Source organism: Lepisosteus oculatus, chromosome 8 (genome assembly GCF_040954835.1).
Source record: "Lepisosteus oculatus isolate fLepOcu1 chromosome 8, fLepOcu1.hap2, whole genome shotgun sequence".
Classification (NCBI taxonomy): domain Eukaryota; kingdom Metazoa; phylum Chordata; class Actinopteri; order Semionotiformes; family Lepisosteidae; genus Lepisosteus; species Lepisosteus oculatus.
In genome coordinates this window covers 24811710-24829922 of record NC_090703.1, presented here as the reverse complement: position 1 = coordinate 24829922, position 18213 = coordinate 24811710, and the positions used below count along the sequence as shown (strand labels likewise).

The window sequence follows — 18213 nt, the reverse complement described above, 5'->3', positions numbered from 1 at the left end:
GAGCAAAGTGCTCCTCAGTATTTCCATAATCTGTTGATCTCTCTACACCCATAGAGGTAAAAGCACATGTTAAAATTCTGTAAATGATCACTATAGAAATCAATTTCTGTATTAAAAAAAAAACCTTGACTGAAAAGAGTAGAACAACACAACATTTTAGTGTAGACATTTAAAAAATGACAGGATAACCCACTTGAATTCCAGACACTATAGAAATATCACAGCATGTCAATACAAAGTTTTTAGTATCCTCTTTAATTATGTATTGTAGTTGCACCCTGAACTACAATTTATTATTTCTGTTTTTGGATATTACCACAAACTGTGATTACTCATAGTCTGTCTCCTGAAAATATTGATTCCTCTCATCATAGTAATAACATTTTAACACACATTACAGATGGATGCCCAACTTTGGTAAACTACTTAATCCAAGTCCAGAACAGATTTTTAAAAATAAAATTAAAGAAGTACTATAACCCTAATTCCCCAAGACTAAGCAGCAATAGACAGAATAGGATACTGGTTAATCATTGAAAAAGGGGAATGGACTTTTTATTCTCATCAATGTAAGTCTTACTCAATGACTCCTTGGTTTATAGCAGTTAAGTCATAATGGAATTTCAAGCAGAAGACAACACCTAAATCCTCCATTTCCCTACTTAGTAGGGTATAAATATATGCATCTAGACTACTCTATCCAAGTGTGTTCTTTGGTTTCTCATAGGGAGGCTTCAACTCCCTTTGTTCCACAAAGCAAGTGGGCTAAATTAAAATATTACAATAAGCACTCTTTCTTTAGAACAGTTTCTTACTAGTTGACTCGAATATGGCAGTAAATTAGGATTAAGAAAACCAGTTGCAGCTGAAATACCAGGCTCTGCAGGGAGTTTTTTTGTTATTGTAAACATAATCTTTTATTAGGTCCTCTCTCTCTAAATTTGAAATGCCTGTAACAATTTGCACACAAATTTGCAGTCTGCAACTAAATGGTTTGAATGAATTGTTATTGCAATACTGTACAAGAAACACATTGATGTGAAAAATAAAATACAGTACACTTTCTTAAGATTCTATGGTTTTATATACAGTATTAATACATATTTGACCTTCACATAGTCCAGTAGATAAATCTAACCTCGTGTGACAAATAGCACACACATTTTCTTCATTAAATAAAAAAATCAGGCAACATTCAGAAGCCTTTAGTGAAAAAGTAAGTGCACCCCTTGATTCAATAACGTGCAACCCCCTTCAGCAGCAATAACTTTTCTGTAAGAGTTTATCGGTCTCTCACATCATTTGGGAGGATTTCTGGTGTTTCTGATGTTTGAAGGCATCTGAATACCCCCTTTTCAGTATTCATTTTCTGTCATACAAACCTCCATCCTTCCACTTGCATTCATCTCTCTGCTCTGCCCGCCAAGTGGGAGTGTTCCAACATCCAAGCTGTCATATTCCAGCCAGGCAGCTGACGTCCCACATCCCAAACTGTTCAGTCTCCAAACCAAGTACATGTGTGAACATGTCTGAACAATTGTTTTTTTTAATTTCTAAATTATTTGTATTTCTAATTATCACTTAAAATTTAAGTGTGTGACTTTGACTTTTAACACACTTAAAACACACTGCTGCAAATTGTATAAAAGCATACCTAGAAGCCCTGTCAGGATTAATAATATTGGAATAATGTGGTCCAGCTTAATCTAAAGATCTAAAAGAAGAATCAGAAATGAACACACTAAATGGCTTATTCAGATTTATTTGTTCCTTTATCAAAGACAATGCCCATAAACTTAAAAGTATGAAAATTTCTTCATGAGCTACCAAAATTTGTAATGACAATGATAATTTCAATTGACTTTTTTTCTTTATTAAAACTCAATAAGGTTAAAAGTTTAAAAACAAACAAACAAACAAACAAACAAACAAACAAATGAACCATTCATGGAGTTCAGACTTCTCTGTGCCTTGCAGTTGAGGCACAGTTCTCAATGCAAGAAGCATCTTACAGTTAAGGATCAAATTTCACTTCGGTTTCAATACTGAGCACAACAGCGCAATTAAAAAAAAAGCCATTGAATTTTAATTCTTTTAGGCACCGTATTCAGACACACACAACAACTAAAAATGTTCATATCACTCATTAAAAGCACAAAATGGCAGTGTGAAATTTTAAGGATTGTAAATTAATAGCAAATGATCGGACCCAATGAATAAGCTGTGGTGCTGGGGTGGGGGTGAAGTCTATCTAGTAAAAAGAGATTGGTTGGTTCCTGGGTAGGATACATTCAATGAAAACAGGGAGGGATAAGGTGTTCCTTAAAAAAAAACAACAACAACCCATTCAGCAGATGGTACTTCTGAATTGTCTTAAGTATCAACCATTAGTCCAGTTCCTGTTTAGAAACAGTGGTGATCACAATTCCTTCATGTAACAGTAGATTTTTTTTATTTTTTACAACCGAAAGCAGGTACCCTTTCCCAGTGAATGCCAAGCTGAGATGAGTGTGCATTAAGGAAAAACCCAGTAACACTATCCATCAGTTCAGTGATGCATCTGCTTGTCGGCTTCAGGGTACGTTGGGTACTTCACTGTCTCTATCTTTTCCTTCACTTTGTAAGATGGATATAGCCCTGTTCGGCCAATCTTCCTGTTGATTCCTTTGGAATAACCATCCCAGTGGTTCCCAGCTACCCCTATGACATCACCCGGCTCAAGAGGGATCTCCTCTCCAGTCCGAGGGTGATGAGGGTATATGGCTATCTGGTTGTGAGCGTTCTGTCCTCCAAAGTAGTAGATATCATCCAGTGAATGGAAATATGATGAGGCATCAGGGTGGAGGGTTTGCATTATCTCGTAGGCCACTCGACAAACCTATGAATGACAACACAATCAGAATGCACAGATACAACACAGGAACATATGGAAAAAACAAACAGGATAAGTTCACTTTATTAGCCATAAACAATTTCTTGCATTAAGAAAGCAGAGACTCATTATTTGACTGAGCTAAATGAGGTACAGTGCCTTGCACAATTTTTCATTAATTTAGTAAAATGTCTGGATTTGTTTTCATTTTGACATTATAGAGTACTTTGTATTGTTGAGTAGCAAACATTCTTAGTTAAATACATCCTGGTTCCATGCTATAACACAATAAGATGTGAAAATGTCCAAGGGGATGCATACTTTGCAAGGTACTGTAATTAACCTTCATAAAACTGTGCATAAGAGGTTTTTTTTTTCGAATTATTCCAGAGAAACTGGAAGACTGACACACTCTTGTTCAGAACTTTTGTCTTGGATTTAAATTTTGCTCTTTTTTTTAACTTTAATAAAGATTTTTTTATAACTGCAGCAAGTAACAGTAAACATTTTGCTTAGTATAATCGTATCATAGAATCCACCTATCAAGTGAAATTTGTGATGGGTAGCTCTTTTGCCTTACCATTAAATCTTCACTTCAGATTAACAGTACAAAAAGAAGCTCACAGCTTGAACCCACATGGATTGATGAAAGGAAATGTAGCTTCAATATGTAAATATCTTCATTAAATAGCCCTTAAAATTCTTGGTTGAATTTCAGGCACCTGACAATCTGCATTGCAATCAAAAACTTTAAACTTTCAAATTTTCCAATTATTCCAATGAAATTGATTTAAGAATGTTATTCAAGAACTAGTAGATTATACATTATTCTCTAATGAGTGACATTTATTACTTCTCTACAACTGGTATATTAACCATGTTTCCACAAATTAACATTAAAAACAAGTTTTTGATTTTTTGACAAGTAAAAGAATTAAAAAATAGAGGTATTTATCAGATTAAATATGCCCTGAAACAACACTAAATGTAAAACGAAGCAATGTCAATTAATCATAAAAACATGGGGGTTATCAAAAATGTCATTTAAAGTAATACCTTTTAAGATTACTGCTATGTAAGATTTTCCAATAAATCTGAAGTGGCCTGGCAACATGGATTATGTGGAAGATGTTTCCAATGACAGTCTTAAGATTTGGCATACTGTATGTGCCATGTGTTAAAGTGCGTGTAGTTAAAAAGATTGTGTGGAGTACACTTGGTGAAATGGTTTTCAGAGGAATGCTCAACGCCTTTTATTTTTTATTTCACAAACATATCAGTGCTGAAAAATACCTGTTGAAATAACTATATTTCGAGCTTCCTTATTAAGTTAGCTGGTTTATAGATACACATTCCTATGATCACACAACTATTCCTCAATATTTTCAAAACTTGTGGTTTATAAGAAAACTAATATATGGTATAAGTAATATATGGCATTATATATGGTAGACTAGAATGCAGAATGATGATGACTGTCTTCAAAGCACATCTGACATATTGAGGAATTTCATCTGGTTTGGAGACACTGACCTGTGATGAGAAAGTACAGACCAAAAAGTCTGTCTGGGAGAGGAAGTGAATATCAAGGATGACACCCCGCAGTGAATTCTCTGTGTAGCGATTGTGCAGGCCCGCAGACCAAGATATGGAATTGTCACTTATGAATTCATAATCTTGGTACCTGAAACACACAACGGGAATAGTTTAAAAATCAAACTTGAACAACTCTGTTTGTTGCCCCTTACTTCAGAGAGGTTAAGCATTTTAAAATGTAATTTATTTTTAACACATATGTCTTACTCAGTTTATACTTAGTTAAAAGACAAAACTATGGATACCGAGGATCAGTACTGATACAGTATGTCCTTTCACTAGATTCTTTATAGTCCTGGAAAATACTACTACTACTACTACTACTACTACTACTACTACTAACCTACATAACCCATGAAGAAAGAACACTTCCCCAAAGACTAAAATTAAAAAATACCATTGTGGGGAGCCCAGAGATTGACTTTGTCTAATTGTTTACATTTAATTTCTTCTGTTCTATAACGTGTTGTAATGTCTTATAATTATCTCTTATGAATTCAGTTAAAGCTTCAACCATCTGCATAATCACAAATCAAAAACCTGACAACTGATGCTGACTTCTCCTTAATTACAAAATCTCTTCTATAAAGTAAATACTGGATTATAATTTGTAGCTGGACAGGATGAGCTGACATTTTGATGTAATCCAGATCTTGGTGATACAAACAAAAGTCATAAGAACATAAGGACATTCCATGGATCAAAAAAGCCAATCAGTTTGACTCAGAAAGGAAATAAAGAAAAAATCACCCAGCTGCTTGTTTTAGGAACCAACAGTTTTGGCCTCAGCAATCTAGCTGGAATGCTTCTTCCAGGAACCAACAACTCTTTGTTGTAATAATTGTTTTCTATTCCCCATCCCAAATTAATTACTTGCTAGTTTCTAATTGTGACCCTCCAATTGAATTGATATTGATATTGATATTGATATTGATATTGATATTGATTGATATTGTGAAGGTTACAGACACAGTCAAAAAGTTTAAGTAGGTAGCTGTGTAAGCATTCTTAATGGTTCCCTGCATTGTCTTTAGGATAAAGATGAATCTATATTATCATCCAGAACCCTTTTCACATACAGCTTCCTGCAATTCAAAATCACTGGTATGTCCAGTGATTATATATGAACCAACTTCCCAATTAGATCAATCATGAGATTCAATGGGAAATTAATCAATGTAATTTTTTTTTACTAACTTACTTTGCTTTTGCTTCCTGCAATAAAGAAGGGTCATCAGTTGCTAGGTAGACGCGCTTCTTGTCAACGTGGGTCCTCAGGGCCAGACTCTGGAAGTGCTCCTCCACATGAACCATGTACTCCTCAATGGGGTGGAAGGCTGCCTCTGTCCCTACCTTGTCAGTCCTTCGTACATGGACCCTGAGGGAGGAGACCACAAACTTCAAGTTAAGAGCGTGCTCAGGCAGGAGCAAGCATGAGGCTAAGAGTGATTTCTCTTAATGGCTACAACAACACTACAACAACAGCTACCTGCTAGTCCCTAAGATAAAAGGTGTGCTCCACGACCACAACCACCAATGCAAGACTTGATGTACACTTGGACTGTCATATCTACTAATCAGATTGTCAGGACCAAACATTAACCAAAAAGAAAATATCATGACATTAATTTCCTTGGTAGCAAAAACACTGGTTAAGTCCTTCTATGAGCACAACAGAGAATGGCATAAAGAATAGGTCATTTAGAAAAAGTGGCACAGAGCCTTAACTCAAGTTATTAAAAAAAGAGAACCTAATTTAAAATCATTCAGATAAATTCAGATCATTACCACAGGTTTGTATGAAATGATTTAATGATTTATTTAATGATCACTTTTCATATAAATCATAATGAACAAAATATTTGTATGCATTCACAATCGTGTGAAACTTTTTTGAAGGCAACAACAATGTGAATTGCACATATCTTGAAAAACACAATATAGATTTTAAAAACAATATATGTTTTCATTTTAAATGGAGGCTGTAAAAACTCCCAGTACAATGCAGGCGTATGGTGTAGATCAGCAGTAGCACGAACTGGAGTGAAAAAATAGGGAAGGTCTAACAGAAGAGAGGCAACTGAAAATCTATGGTCAAAGGCAACACAAGGATGTGAGAGCTGGGCACTCAGAATAGCAGGGTCAGGCTAGAGGCTTTTGAAATGCATGGATTTTGTTACAAATTCACATGCCTGCAAAGGGAATGAATAGGTGGGGGTACATCTTGCACACATAAGGAATTCATAAAGATTAAAATGGTTTGGACGTTCTTATGAAAGTGTTTAGAAAAGTTATGTTCCAGGTCTATGAAGAGGACAATTGATTGAAAAGTATGACAAGTAATCCTGCGGGAGGTATGTATTTATCAAATCTGTTTTTTCTCAATGTCCCAAATCAATTCTGAGTAGCGAGCCAAGCTGTTAAATCTTGTTCAGAACATGGTACAAAATGTCTGAATGAAGTGAAGTAATTACTGCTTTATTTAATGTTTCAATGCTCACTTGTACAGATTATACTACTTTCTACTTGTGGCCCTTTTAATGAGAAATGCACATCTAAAATATTGAGGGAAACGTTTCGATCTGTGGTACATCCCACTTAACCAGTTGAATGGGGAGGAAGTCTTACAAACATTAACTACCTGTCAAGCCTTTTCACTGCTTATATTCCAAAGATGAATGTAACTGTAGGAGGAATCTCTAAACTGGGGCCTGGTTGAGGACATTCCTCCCTAATCTTGTTACCCACTTTGCCTACTTTTTTTGAAAAAGAACAACTAAAAAGAACATAACTTCAGCCTGAACCAGCAACAGGAGTTACTCCATTCACTTCACCTTACACAAGTCTTGAAATAACTTGTTCCCTGACACTGTTATAGTATAACTACTGTATTTAGTAAATCGTGGTCAACAGGTAAGCACGGAACCTTCAGAAATTACGTCTGTGCCAACTCTTAAAACTAGTCTCACTGCAACACTAGTCTCACTGCAGGACTGATCTCACTGAGATCCACAGTTTAGTTATTTTGGAAATATGTCAGGTTTTTTTTTATCATTTTTCTTAAGATGAAACCATCTAATTTGATTAAGTTGGGGAATTATCCAGGAATGTATATTGGTGATAGCCTTAGGTATCCAGTTCTACTGAAAAGTATAAAGGAGCAAGCGAGAATTCAGAAGGTTTTCTAAGTCTCTTTATCTAATTAACTATCTCAGCATCTATTCAGATCCAGCCATTCAAAGTGACCAAGGTATGCTGCGGTGGACTTAGTGCAATATAACACATCCTACCGCATTTTTATTGATATAGGATAATAGTATCTGGAAGCACCTTGTAAAACCGCCAGGTGGAGCTAATAAGGCTTAATGTCTCATGTACAGCATTTGAGCTGTCGCCAGAAAACACCTGGTTTCGAATCCCAGTCACTGCTGAAGGACAATCTTTTTTCAATTAAGAATTTAAGTTAAATACTCTTTAGACTTTTAATAATTTTAAACTGTGTTTTACAGCATTTAAAATAATTCAACATTAAAAAGACAGTATATTTTATAAAGGCAAGATTGTCCACCTTCATTATAAATAATTTAATTATGCATAAATATCTAATGCATCAAAGTCTTTAACTTGGTAACTTACAGTGGGTTCTGTTTTTTGAACATGCTTGTTCTAACATTATTAGGCTTATATTCTGTCCTCCATAAAAAGTTATATCATTTTATCCTTTTCTAAGAATATGTAGTAAGAACACAACTTGCTGTTATTGTTAAAAGATAAATGTACTGATTTAACATCATTTGATAGTTATTTATATGAAATCATGTAACTAAGCAGCTAAAGTATCACAAGTGAACGGCTTCTTTCTAAAAAAACTTCTATTGTACTTATAGTGGTAATGAGCACTGTAATGTACAGATGCAGCCATTCAAAATGCGCGGGCGATACCGCATTATTTTGCGGTACGCTGTACGCAGTCTACCGCAAGCTACCGGTAAATACCACGAGTTACCGTAAATTCTCCTATAATACGACAAGCAAAATAATAGTACCCGGAATTTCCGCAAGGTGGAGCTAATAAAGCTCAACCTCTCATGTTTGAGCTGTGGCCATCAAAGTCTTTAACGAAGATATTACTAATAGTATTAATATTGAATGACCTTGGACAAGCTGTAAGTGTAAACTCAAAGTATTGCCCTGGTCAACATTCTTTTTTTCATTGACCGTCTTTGTAAAAGTAACACCACAGCATTTCGCAATCACGCATTTGTTTCCAATCATGCAAAGTACAGTAATTTTTGAGAATCGATTCACCATGCCTTTCACATGCTCATAAAAGAGATTGATTTAGGAACATAAACATATTACCGTATGCAAACTGTACTGTATACAGTATGTATATGTATATTTAATGTCTTAACTGTGCCCGTTTAAGTATTGAATATTCATATCTAATTTTACCACTGAATGGAAATCTTAGTAGCTGAGAATAGGAGCATACTGCAACGCGTGTGAAGGCCATAAACGATATTAATTTTGGAACATAAACATACAGTATATGGCTGGTCTCGGTACTTTAAAGAAAACATACACGAAACATGGTTTCATTATGACCAGAATCGGTTTTGAGATATTTTTAACTTGATTTACAGTATTTGAGAGGTATGTCTTAACACCAATACTACAGTGCTTAAGTACTGCTCACTTATATGTTTCTAGGTTTATATTATGCATTTCATACGGTCAAATTACTTCTGAGCAACTAATAAGAAGCGCAAAATGGTATGTGTTTTAGTTTCGTTTTGTGCTGGGACCCGTGGATTGATTAGAGATATCAAGTACATACAAGTCATTTTTTAAATGTTGTAGTTCGTCTTGAAAAAATGTTACGAGTACATCATCTATCAACAATTACACAGGTTCTGTTTCCATATTGCGGATTTTGGTTACGTAATATTATTTTCTAGATTTCACGTTGTGAATATATGATTTGGGCAAACAGAGCCGCAAAGAAGTACATTATGGTTTTTTTTTGCAGTTTTATCTAGAACAAGCGATGCTTAAACCTTTGTCTGATTCTTGTGAAACTATCCACACGACAGTTACAGTATCTAGGAGTTGACTTCAGTGATGTCACTGATAGGATGTTTCTAAAAATCCATCCTCTGTAAAACGTCTTCTCTAGTTGTCCTGCATATGTATTCGCTAATGAAGCTGTGTGTTCTGAGCCTGGATCTCTACATTTCTGTATGAACCAGCTTAGAGGGCTAAAGACAGCTTGTGTTTAAATTGAGTGTAAGGCAATTTATGCTTCTAAAGTCATGGTCAGCATTTATTATTGTACTGTGCTGTAAACTTGTTCTGTGCCTAGTCACATTATTTTATAGCGTTTTTATAGCGTTATTAAATCCGGTGGCGCTGTGTGTTAGTTTCCTGACTCCCATGTCACATGGTCTTTGATTGAAACCTGTGAAACCGGTTTAATTCGTCACAGCCAGCACTCCGGTTGTAAAGTAGAAGCAGGCGAGATTTCCAGCGAAAGACACCTCCCCCTTCTTTAGGTGTGAAGGTCTTCTGCTCAGAATGAAACGCTAAAATGTAATGTAGGCTCTGAATGGGTTCAATTATGATTTGGGCTTGATTAAGGTCGCTGCCTTTCATCTAAAACCCTACTTGAATCCTTCTAAACTAAAAATCAGTGTTAGTGAGTTCTAAATAAAGAGGTATCCAGGTAACAGTGAAACGGGCGGACAGTCTGGGGAGATCGCCCGTTTTCCATGTAAATAGTTCCCTGGTTCCACACCCCTTAGTGTTTCTCTCGCTCTCTCTCGGGTCACCTGATCATTAGCTCAAAAGATTTCAGTGCTTTGTGTATATTCTAATGATAGTGGGGGCAGGGTGTGTGGGAACAGGTTTGGTTGAAATTGCATTGGAGATCTATGTTCTTCACACCTGAAACATTTTCTCTGAAAGCATTTTCTTCGCAGTTTAACCGATCTTGTTACAGCATGTTACAGTTTACTATTATTAACCATATTAATTTTAAGTGCTTAATGTAAAATCTTGTAAAAATATATTTTCATTGTTCAAATATACATTAAGTCTGACTATCATATAATAAGTTAAATACAAAACTAAAGAAAAAATAGGGTTAAATATAATTCAAAATATTTTGCTAACAATGTTAACTGTTTATGAATAATAAATTGTATTAACTAAGGAGTAGGATGGCACAGTTGTTAGTATGTTTTTTGTTTTCGGATGTTTGTTGTTTCTTTTTCATAAATACAACAGTAGTACCTGATGTCTCAGTGGCTTTCAAAATTAAATTATGCATGCAAACCTGTGAACTAGAAAGATAATTAAGATATCCATCCATTTATAATGGTGGCGAAGTGGTTAGCATTGCCATCTTGCAGCACTGGGGTCCTAGATTAAATTCCTGCCATCCTGTGTATGTGTGGGGTTTGCATGTTCTCTCTGGGTTACATGGTTTTTCTCCATATGTGTGATATGACTCCCTCTCGCACTCCAAAACATACTGGTAAGTTAATTGGTTTATGGGAAAACTGGCCCTGGTGTGTGTGTGTTTGTGTCTGTCTGTCCTGTGATGGACTGGCGCTATGTCCAGGGTGTATTCTGCCTTGTGTCCTTTGCTTACTGGGATAGGCTCCAAATCCTCTGTACTGGATAAAGAGATTAGAAATGGAAGTAAAGGCACTGTGTGGATGGAACTATACACAGTGTTAGAAACCCACTATGAAATGGCAGCATCTCACTGAGAATAAAATATTTTATAGTGCTGGCTTAAGGAAACAGCCTTTCCACCTCTCTTGCACATCAGTATCCATACCTAGTTATTTAAACAAATTGCCTCTAATTATAAACATCTTAATATGCTGGCTCTGTGGATCCGCATCAGCTATGTTTGCCCATTCCTTCAATTGATGTGCATCCAACACACAGTTCAATGCCAGCAACTACACATAATCTAAAATACAATCCTTATTTCAGTATCTATGTAAACATTTAGTCTGTTAACTTCATCATCTTCATCATAAGTATGCCTAATCCCATTAGGAAGTGTTCTTGTTATAAGTGTATTCCTCAGCTTTCCCCAAATTCTTCTTCTTGCCAACATCTGTAGTCTTTTATCCTGCAATAACTCAGCCAACATTTAAATTTCCAAAAGCTGCTTGTGTTAATTTCTTTAAATCACAAATATCATGTGTAAATACTGGCCATGTAATACTCTGCATTGTGGAATAATAGTTTATTTTAAAGGGAACTAGAGAAACTAAGAACTAGAGAAATCAAGAAAGGCTTTTTTTCTAGAATTAATAAATGCACATCCTGTTCACTGGGGAAATTGAATCCACACTGAGCAATCTTCAATATGTTCAGAATATGACAGCAAGAATCCTATCAGGGATGCATTACACCTGTTTTCAAGTCCTTGCACTGGTTACCTATCAGATTTCGAGTCAACTTCAAAATCCTTATCCTCCTTATATACTGTCCTACAACTGTTATTATTGATCACCGAATTATTGTACTTGACATGACTTCATTCAGCCTTTCCTGAACGTCTATGACAGGCAGAGAGAGTGCTGTTTCTGGTGCGATCTTTTGCAGCTAACATTTCGCTGTTTTAAACGAACAAGAAATTAGATTGCTCATAAATCACTTATTCTATATAAACACAGTGTAATTGCCCTCCGAAAATCCTATTTTTCTTGTTTGTTTTAGAGACCTTGATCGAAACTGATTTTAGATGTCAGAAAGGATTTATTTTCTCTGTATTTCTTACATTGCTTTGTCGAGATTTTAACTTTATATCTAGGCTCAGATTTCAACTTTAAATCGTACAGTAATTAATAGCAGTAAATACTGATGTTTTGCGCCCTCTTACCACAAAAATATATGTTTTGTAGTTGGGATTAACTTTATTTCGTACGCGTAGCTACTCCGATTCGGACACCGAACAGTTAAAGATGGCGGCAAATCAGACACCCAGAGAGAGGGGGGGGGGGCGTCTTCTCGCCTCCATAACTAAAATGCCAAATAGGAGTGGCTTAAGCGACATACACAGTCGTGTAACTGACAGTTTGAGGTAGCCTATCGTGTAAATTTCGCTTTGTTGCTGATAGGTTAAGCTTTCGAAACTCTGCCCCAAAGTCATGTGACTGATTTTTCGCCCTGTTTCGTTGGTTAAACGCAATGATCACAAGCACCACCATGGTAACTGGGATGTGTAGTTTTTAATTCCGTTTGAATTATAACTGTACGTACTGTCTTCATTTTTGGCCAGGGCTTTAAAGAGAAGGCGCGCCAAAAAATGTCGGTGCCGTCGTCTCCGCTTTAAAGGTACCCCCGTGCTGGATGTCACGCCCTCTGCAGCCAGAGGGCGCTCCTTCTCTGTCCTGTCCCTAGTTTCCGGTCTGCTGTCCTTCCTGTCCCTCTCTTCCTTGGGTTATATATTTCCGGGTCTTGCACTCTGTCCTGGCTCAGCATTGATGTTCGGATGTCCTGAGACCCGCCTAGCACCAGGGCGCCCCACGTCCGTTCCCTGAGGGCATAGGTTTCTATATGGCATTCCTGAACTCTTTGCACCAATGAGCCCGGGCCTTTTTCCCGTCTCGCCGCTACGCATATGGGTCTTTTTCTGCTCTCCTGCTCCCCACGGTTAGTCCCTTTGGACGTCCGTGACACTGGAAGAATTTGACCTCAGAACGTTTGCCCAGTGTAGTTATAGTGGACATAAAAACAAGAGTTCGCTGGCATTATATCCTAGAAGACACAGACCGGCGCCAGACCGGTAAATGCTTGATGAACTAGGGATTGGACAGTTTCCAAGTGCTTGTACAATCGATGGAAATGTTCAAATAAATGTGCAAAAGAAATAAACAAAATAATCATTTATTTCTTTATTATATTGGCTAGCTAATGTCCTCTCTTTGCTAGTTAGTGGCTGTGTTTCTGCGTTGGGTAGCAACGGGTGACTGTTCTCAGGCGGAAGATGTAAACAGCTTAATTTTCGTGTTAAATAATTTTTAAAAATTAAAATTAATTCTATACAGCAATCACATATTTGGGTACCGTTTCATAAAACTTTCATGCTTAAAATGTTTAGGGAGAAATGGAAGACTGGTGTGTATTTTTTCTTTAAACTATCAAGACCAGCCATACACAGTACAGTTTATGTACATACAGTAATGTTTATGTTCCTAAATTAATATCGTTTATGACCTTCAGATGCGTTATGCTCCTCTTCTTTTTATGCTCAGCTACTAAAATTTCCCTTTAGTGGTAAAATTCCATATAAATATTCAAAACTAAGCGGATTGAAATGTGCACAGTAAAGACATTAAATGATTAAATCTTTTCACTACCAACCAATGCACCACGAGTGCCCCTGTCGGTCATTTTGGCCAGCCAATCACTTGCCCTGCGGTGCCCTACGGTGCCCTGCGGGTTGGTTACTGTACCGCGGGTTTTTACCGCTCATTTTGAATGGCTGCATCTGTAGCAAGCTGCACCCAGGTGGTTCAAAGTGTGATTGGAGCATTACTTTCGGTTTGTTTCTCATATAGCCAAATGCATAAAAATAGTCCACTATTATATCTTATTATAAACATGATGTGACTCTTTCAGGTTTACATACGAATTGAGAAAATCTATATTTTGTCTTAATCCAAATGTCAGCAGCCAGTAATCAGCCAACAATTTAATTTGGAATTCTTAAAAACCTTTAAACTGTACTATATACTGTAGTACACCACCTGGAATTAAACCTGGTCCATCAGCAACGTTCAACAGGGAGCCAGATTGATGAATTATTATATGTGATGGTTTTGAGTTTAAAGATTTCTTCACAGAAATCTTTAAATTAAATGAGGGAGGGGGGAAGGATTATTTTTTACAATTGCCAGTAATCGGGGAACAGCTTATCAATACGAAGGGCAAACAATTTTTTAAATTTTTATAAAGAAAATAAAAAATAAGATACAATGACGTGTTTCTGCCTAACTCAAACATTACATGTCTTTAAAAGCTGTAAAAAACTGGGTGATTTTTTTTCCTCATGATCATCTTAGAATCTTTGTGAAAGCTGTAAGATTTTTACTTTTTAATTAAACGTTTGAATTTCAGTTGTACTAATTTAATACCTTTTGATAGTAATATTAATATGGAACTGTTTAACTAAGTAGCTAAAATATCCCAAGGGGGACATTTTGGAAACATTTGATGTTCATTTTTAAAAAACTATATATTATTGTCCTTATAGTGGTAATAGGCAATGGACTGTCATGTAGTATGCTACACCCAGGCGGTTCAAAGTCCAATCAGAGAATTACTTTGTTTCTTACATAGATTAATATATTAAAATAGTCCTCTATTATAGCTTGTTGTTGAGTGTGTGCATCTGTATGAATTATTATAAGTGATGATTTCATGATTTTGGATTTCTTCACGGAATTTAAAGGACGGAAAAGGATTATATTTAAACATTGCGTACTGGCTCTTCTTATATTTGTAAAAACATTCCAATTTAAATGCATTACGGAATATATGATTAATAATATTGTAATGAATTCGGGTTCTTGGGCTTGCACTCTCACTGCTCCTGTCCTAGTTCATCCTTCATCACATGGGCTCGAACCTGGGTCTCCTGCGTCGCTCAACAGAGGTTTTGCCAGCTAAGCTGCAGAAGACCTTCTTCACCCTATGCAGCCAACATCTGTGTTATGCGCAGGGGAGTTGAGGGCTGTACTGTTACTGTGCTGCAGCCGGCTTGTACCATCTGTATGCCTGCCGTTCATTACAATATTAATTATGAATGACCATGGACCCTGAATTTTGTCTTTACAGCTCAGAATTTAACCTTTGCAGCGATCCCTTTGGCTATATTTCTTACTTAGCCATATGAGTAAAAATAGATTGGATTAATAACTGGAGTAAGAAAAGGTATTTCACACATACTTTGAAACCATACGGCTTTGGAACAGCGGGAGGCAAGACCTGGCTGGGAGAGGGGGGGGTTATTTTGATTTTCTGTGCGAACCCTATTCGCTACAATACTATAATGAGTCCCTGAGGCATAGCGTTCAAATTTCAGAATGATAAAAAATAAACCTTTGTTGATTTTGCACGAGAGACAAAAGGTACCTTCTGAGAAGTAGTGTACTGCTTCCAAAGTTGGTGATTTTGACAAACAGCTAATTTTGCTTGAAGAATTTAAAATCTGTCTGTACTGTAGCTTTATTTAATTGAGCAGAAAGTCACCTTGCTCTTACAAGCAGCTGTGTTAAGCAGCGTTTGTGTGAACACACCACACCCTTTTGAATGTGTTTTAATCAACTTTGACTGTCCAGGGGCGTTGGGCAGAGTGATGGAGAGTGAAATAATTAAATGACTGCCGGCACTTTTCCTTACCCCTTGTTGCAAGGTGATAATGCAGAAAACGTTTTTTTTTTTATTTTACTTAGAGTGCGAACATTGAGCGAGCATTGGGGCATAAAGTGAGATTAACAAAGTGAGGTTACGGAAATGGATAGTTTACGTAAATATGTTGACAAATATCTGAATATTTGCTTTCACGAGGCAAGATAAAATTGTATCCAGCTGTGAATCAGCTACGTGACCTTGCCCCCATGAAAGCTGTGGTAAATAGGTTTAGTGGGCAGTGTTACTCACAGTGTAGTGTCCATAGAGTGTTAGTTTTAATACATGGTACAGTATAACAGTATAAGAGCAAGTACGTTTTTTAATGTTTGTAATCTCTATTCTTGCAAGTACATTTTTTATTCAGTTTGCTTCTGTGTGTTAGCTGGTGGGCAAACATGCTAGTTGAAAATTCTTCCACAAGAAGTGTACCTTTAAAGTGGAGAAGAAGGCAACAAACGTTTTCAGCTCTGTATGTCGCTCAAATCATTTCTCTTTGGCATTTTAGTCATAGGCGTGGGAAGACGCCTCCCCCCTCCTCCTTCACTCTGCCTGCCTGACCTGTTCCCATTTTCAACCATTCTGTGTCCGAATCGCAGAGGGTGAGAGAGAATAGGGAGAGACAGAAAAAAAGTGAACTCTGGTTAAATTTTAAATATTTTACCTTCATTTTTTATTTTACAAGTTTGCATTTTACTTATTTTTTGATAGTCACATTTAACGTATGTTAAAACACAGTCTTGCAAATTAATGTTTTTACAAGATGTGGAAGTGCAACAATTTATCAGTGTGAATTGTAATACTAATTATTGATAGTATTAGTAATAGTTAATGCACCTGCCATCTGAATTTATTTAGATGTATATAAAATATTGAACTGTGACATAACATTCAGAAACACAATGGAAAACGGTTTGTGATATTTGTGTAGATTAAATTTTTCTAAAATGTATTTTAAAAAAAATAAAAAACTATTCAAATGTATAATCTTTCCATGTCATTAGAAAGTACAATAAACCCCAGCTTTGTTTAGCAATGGTTTCAAATATAAAACTAACTGGTGCGAAAGCTATGTGTAATGATGATTAAAAGATTTCAAGTTAAAAGAAACAATTTATATTCCATTATTACGTTTTAAATGCAGATGCGCTCAGTGCCATAAACAATGCAAGCTGCAGAATGTTCTCCTTACGGTACATCCTCTTCTCTGACTGAGCTCATTGGTGATACGCTATTTTCTCAGCCTCCTGCTAATTTGCTTCACACCACAAGAAGACAGGAGAATGTGATTGTACTGTATCTGTGCGGAATAAGTGTTGCGTTTACAAAATTAAACTGTTTAAAATGTTTGATTAAAAAGTAAAAACAAACTTACAGCTTACACAAAGATTTTAAGCTGATCACAAGGAAGATTGCAAGAAATCTGTTTTTCATGGATTTCATGTTTTTAACTAAACATTTTTTATGGGTTTTAAAATCATGCAATGTCTGTTTAATTTTGTCTTATTTTTGATTTACTTTAAAATTAAAAGAATCAGTTGCCCATCGTGCCACACAATATTATGTGACATTTTTATGTTTTTGAGAGACTGCCAGAAGGCTTCAACTTATGCATAAAAATATAGCATAATGCCTTCTCACATTATGAAGTCACATGCACCTGGGATCTGCGTTATTCAAACTAAGGTTTCTAAATCTGCAACCAGGTACTACATATTGTTTAAATAAAAGCTGTGAAATCTTTCACAATCGCTATCTTTAAATCTGTAGGTTTCAGGCTCTGTGTCATTCACGTTTTTATTTCATTATTAATATTGCTTAACATTGAATATGATACAATATATTTTTTAAATGTTAATATAGTGTACATAATATTTACTTTTTTTTTTAAAGTCTTTGTTAGAAGAAAAGCTTGTGCCCGAAGAGGGTATTGAACTCAGACAGAACCCCTATTGACAAACCTGCTATACCAACTGGCTGCTCAGAAACACAACTGCGACGAAAAAAGCTTTAGAAAGTAATCATGCGTGGATGAGTCAAATTAAAAAATAAAACCTGTTTATAAAGAAAGTGGATTACAGTAATACTACCAGCTATATACATACAGATGCAGTCATTCAAAACGAGCAGGGTAAGCTGCGGTAAAACGCAGTGGGCAAGTCGCATCGCAATGCTTCATAACGCGTCAGATCGTGTCATACTGCATAATACCGCAGCTATGATAATAGTATCCAGAATCACTGCCAGGTGGAACTAATAACCTCTCATGTACAGCATTTGAGCTGTCACCAGAAAACACCCGGTTT

At 36.2% G+C, this 18213-nt stretch overlaps 1 protein-coding gene across 21 annotated transcripts in view; it reads right to left on the bottom strand.

The window, feature by feature from the left end:
* Window positions 1-236: 236 nt before the first annotated feature.
* The window catches only part of fut8 (fucosyltransferase 8), a 435504-nt gene continuing 417527 nt past the window's right edge, over window positions 237-18213 (bottom strand). For 20 of the 21 annotated variants that reach the window (XM_015351257.2, XM_069192936.1, XM_069192939.1 and 17 more), the window contains 3 exons: window positions 5670-5846; window positions 4406-4556; window positions 237-2878 (listed from right to left, as the gene is read on the bottom strand). In XM_015351257.2, the coding sequence (XP_015206743.1) occupies window positions 2549-2878; window positions 4406-4556; window positions 5670-5846 (658 nt within the window). In that variant the 3' untranslated portion in view covers window positions 237-2548. The remainder of the gene's footprint in view (window positions 2879-4405; window positions 4557-5669; window positions 5847-18213) is intronic. The other variant, NM_001318911.1, reaches the window with a different exon arrangement.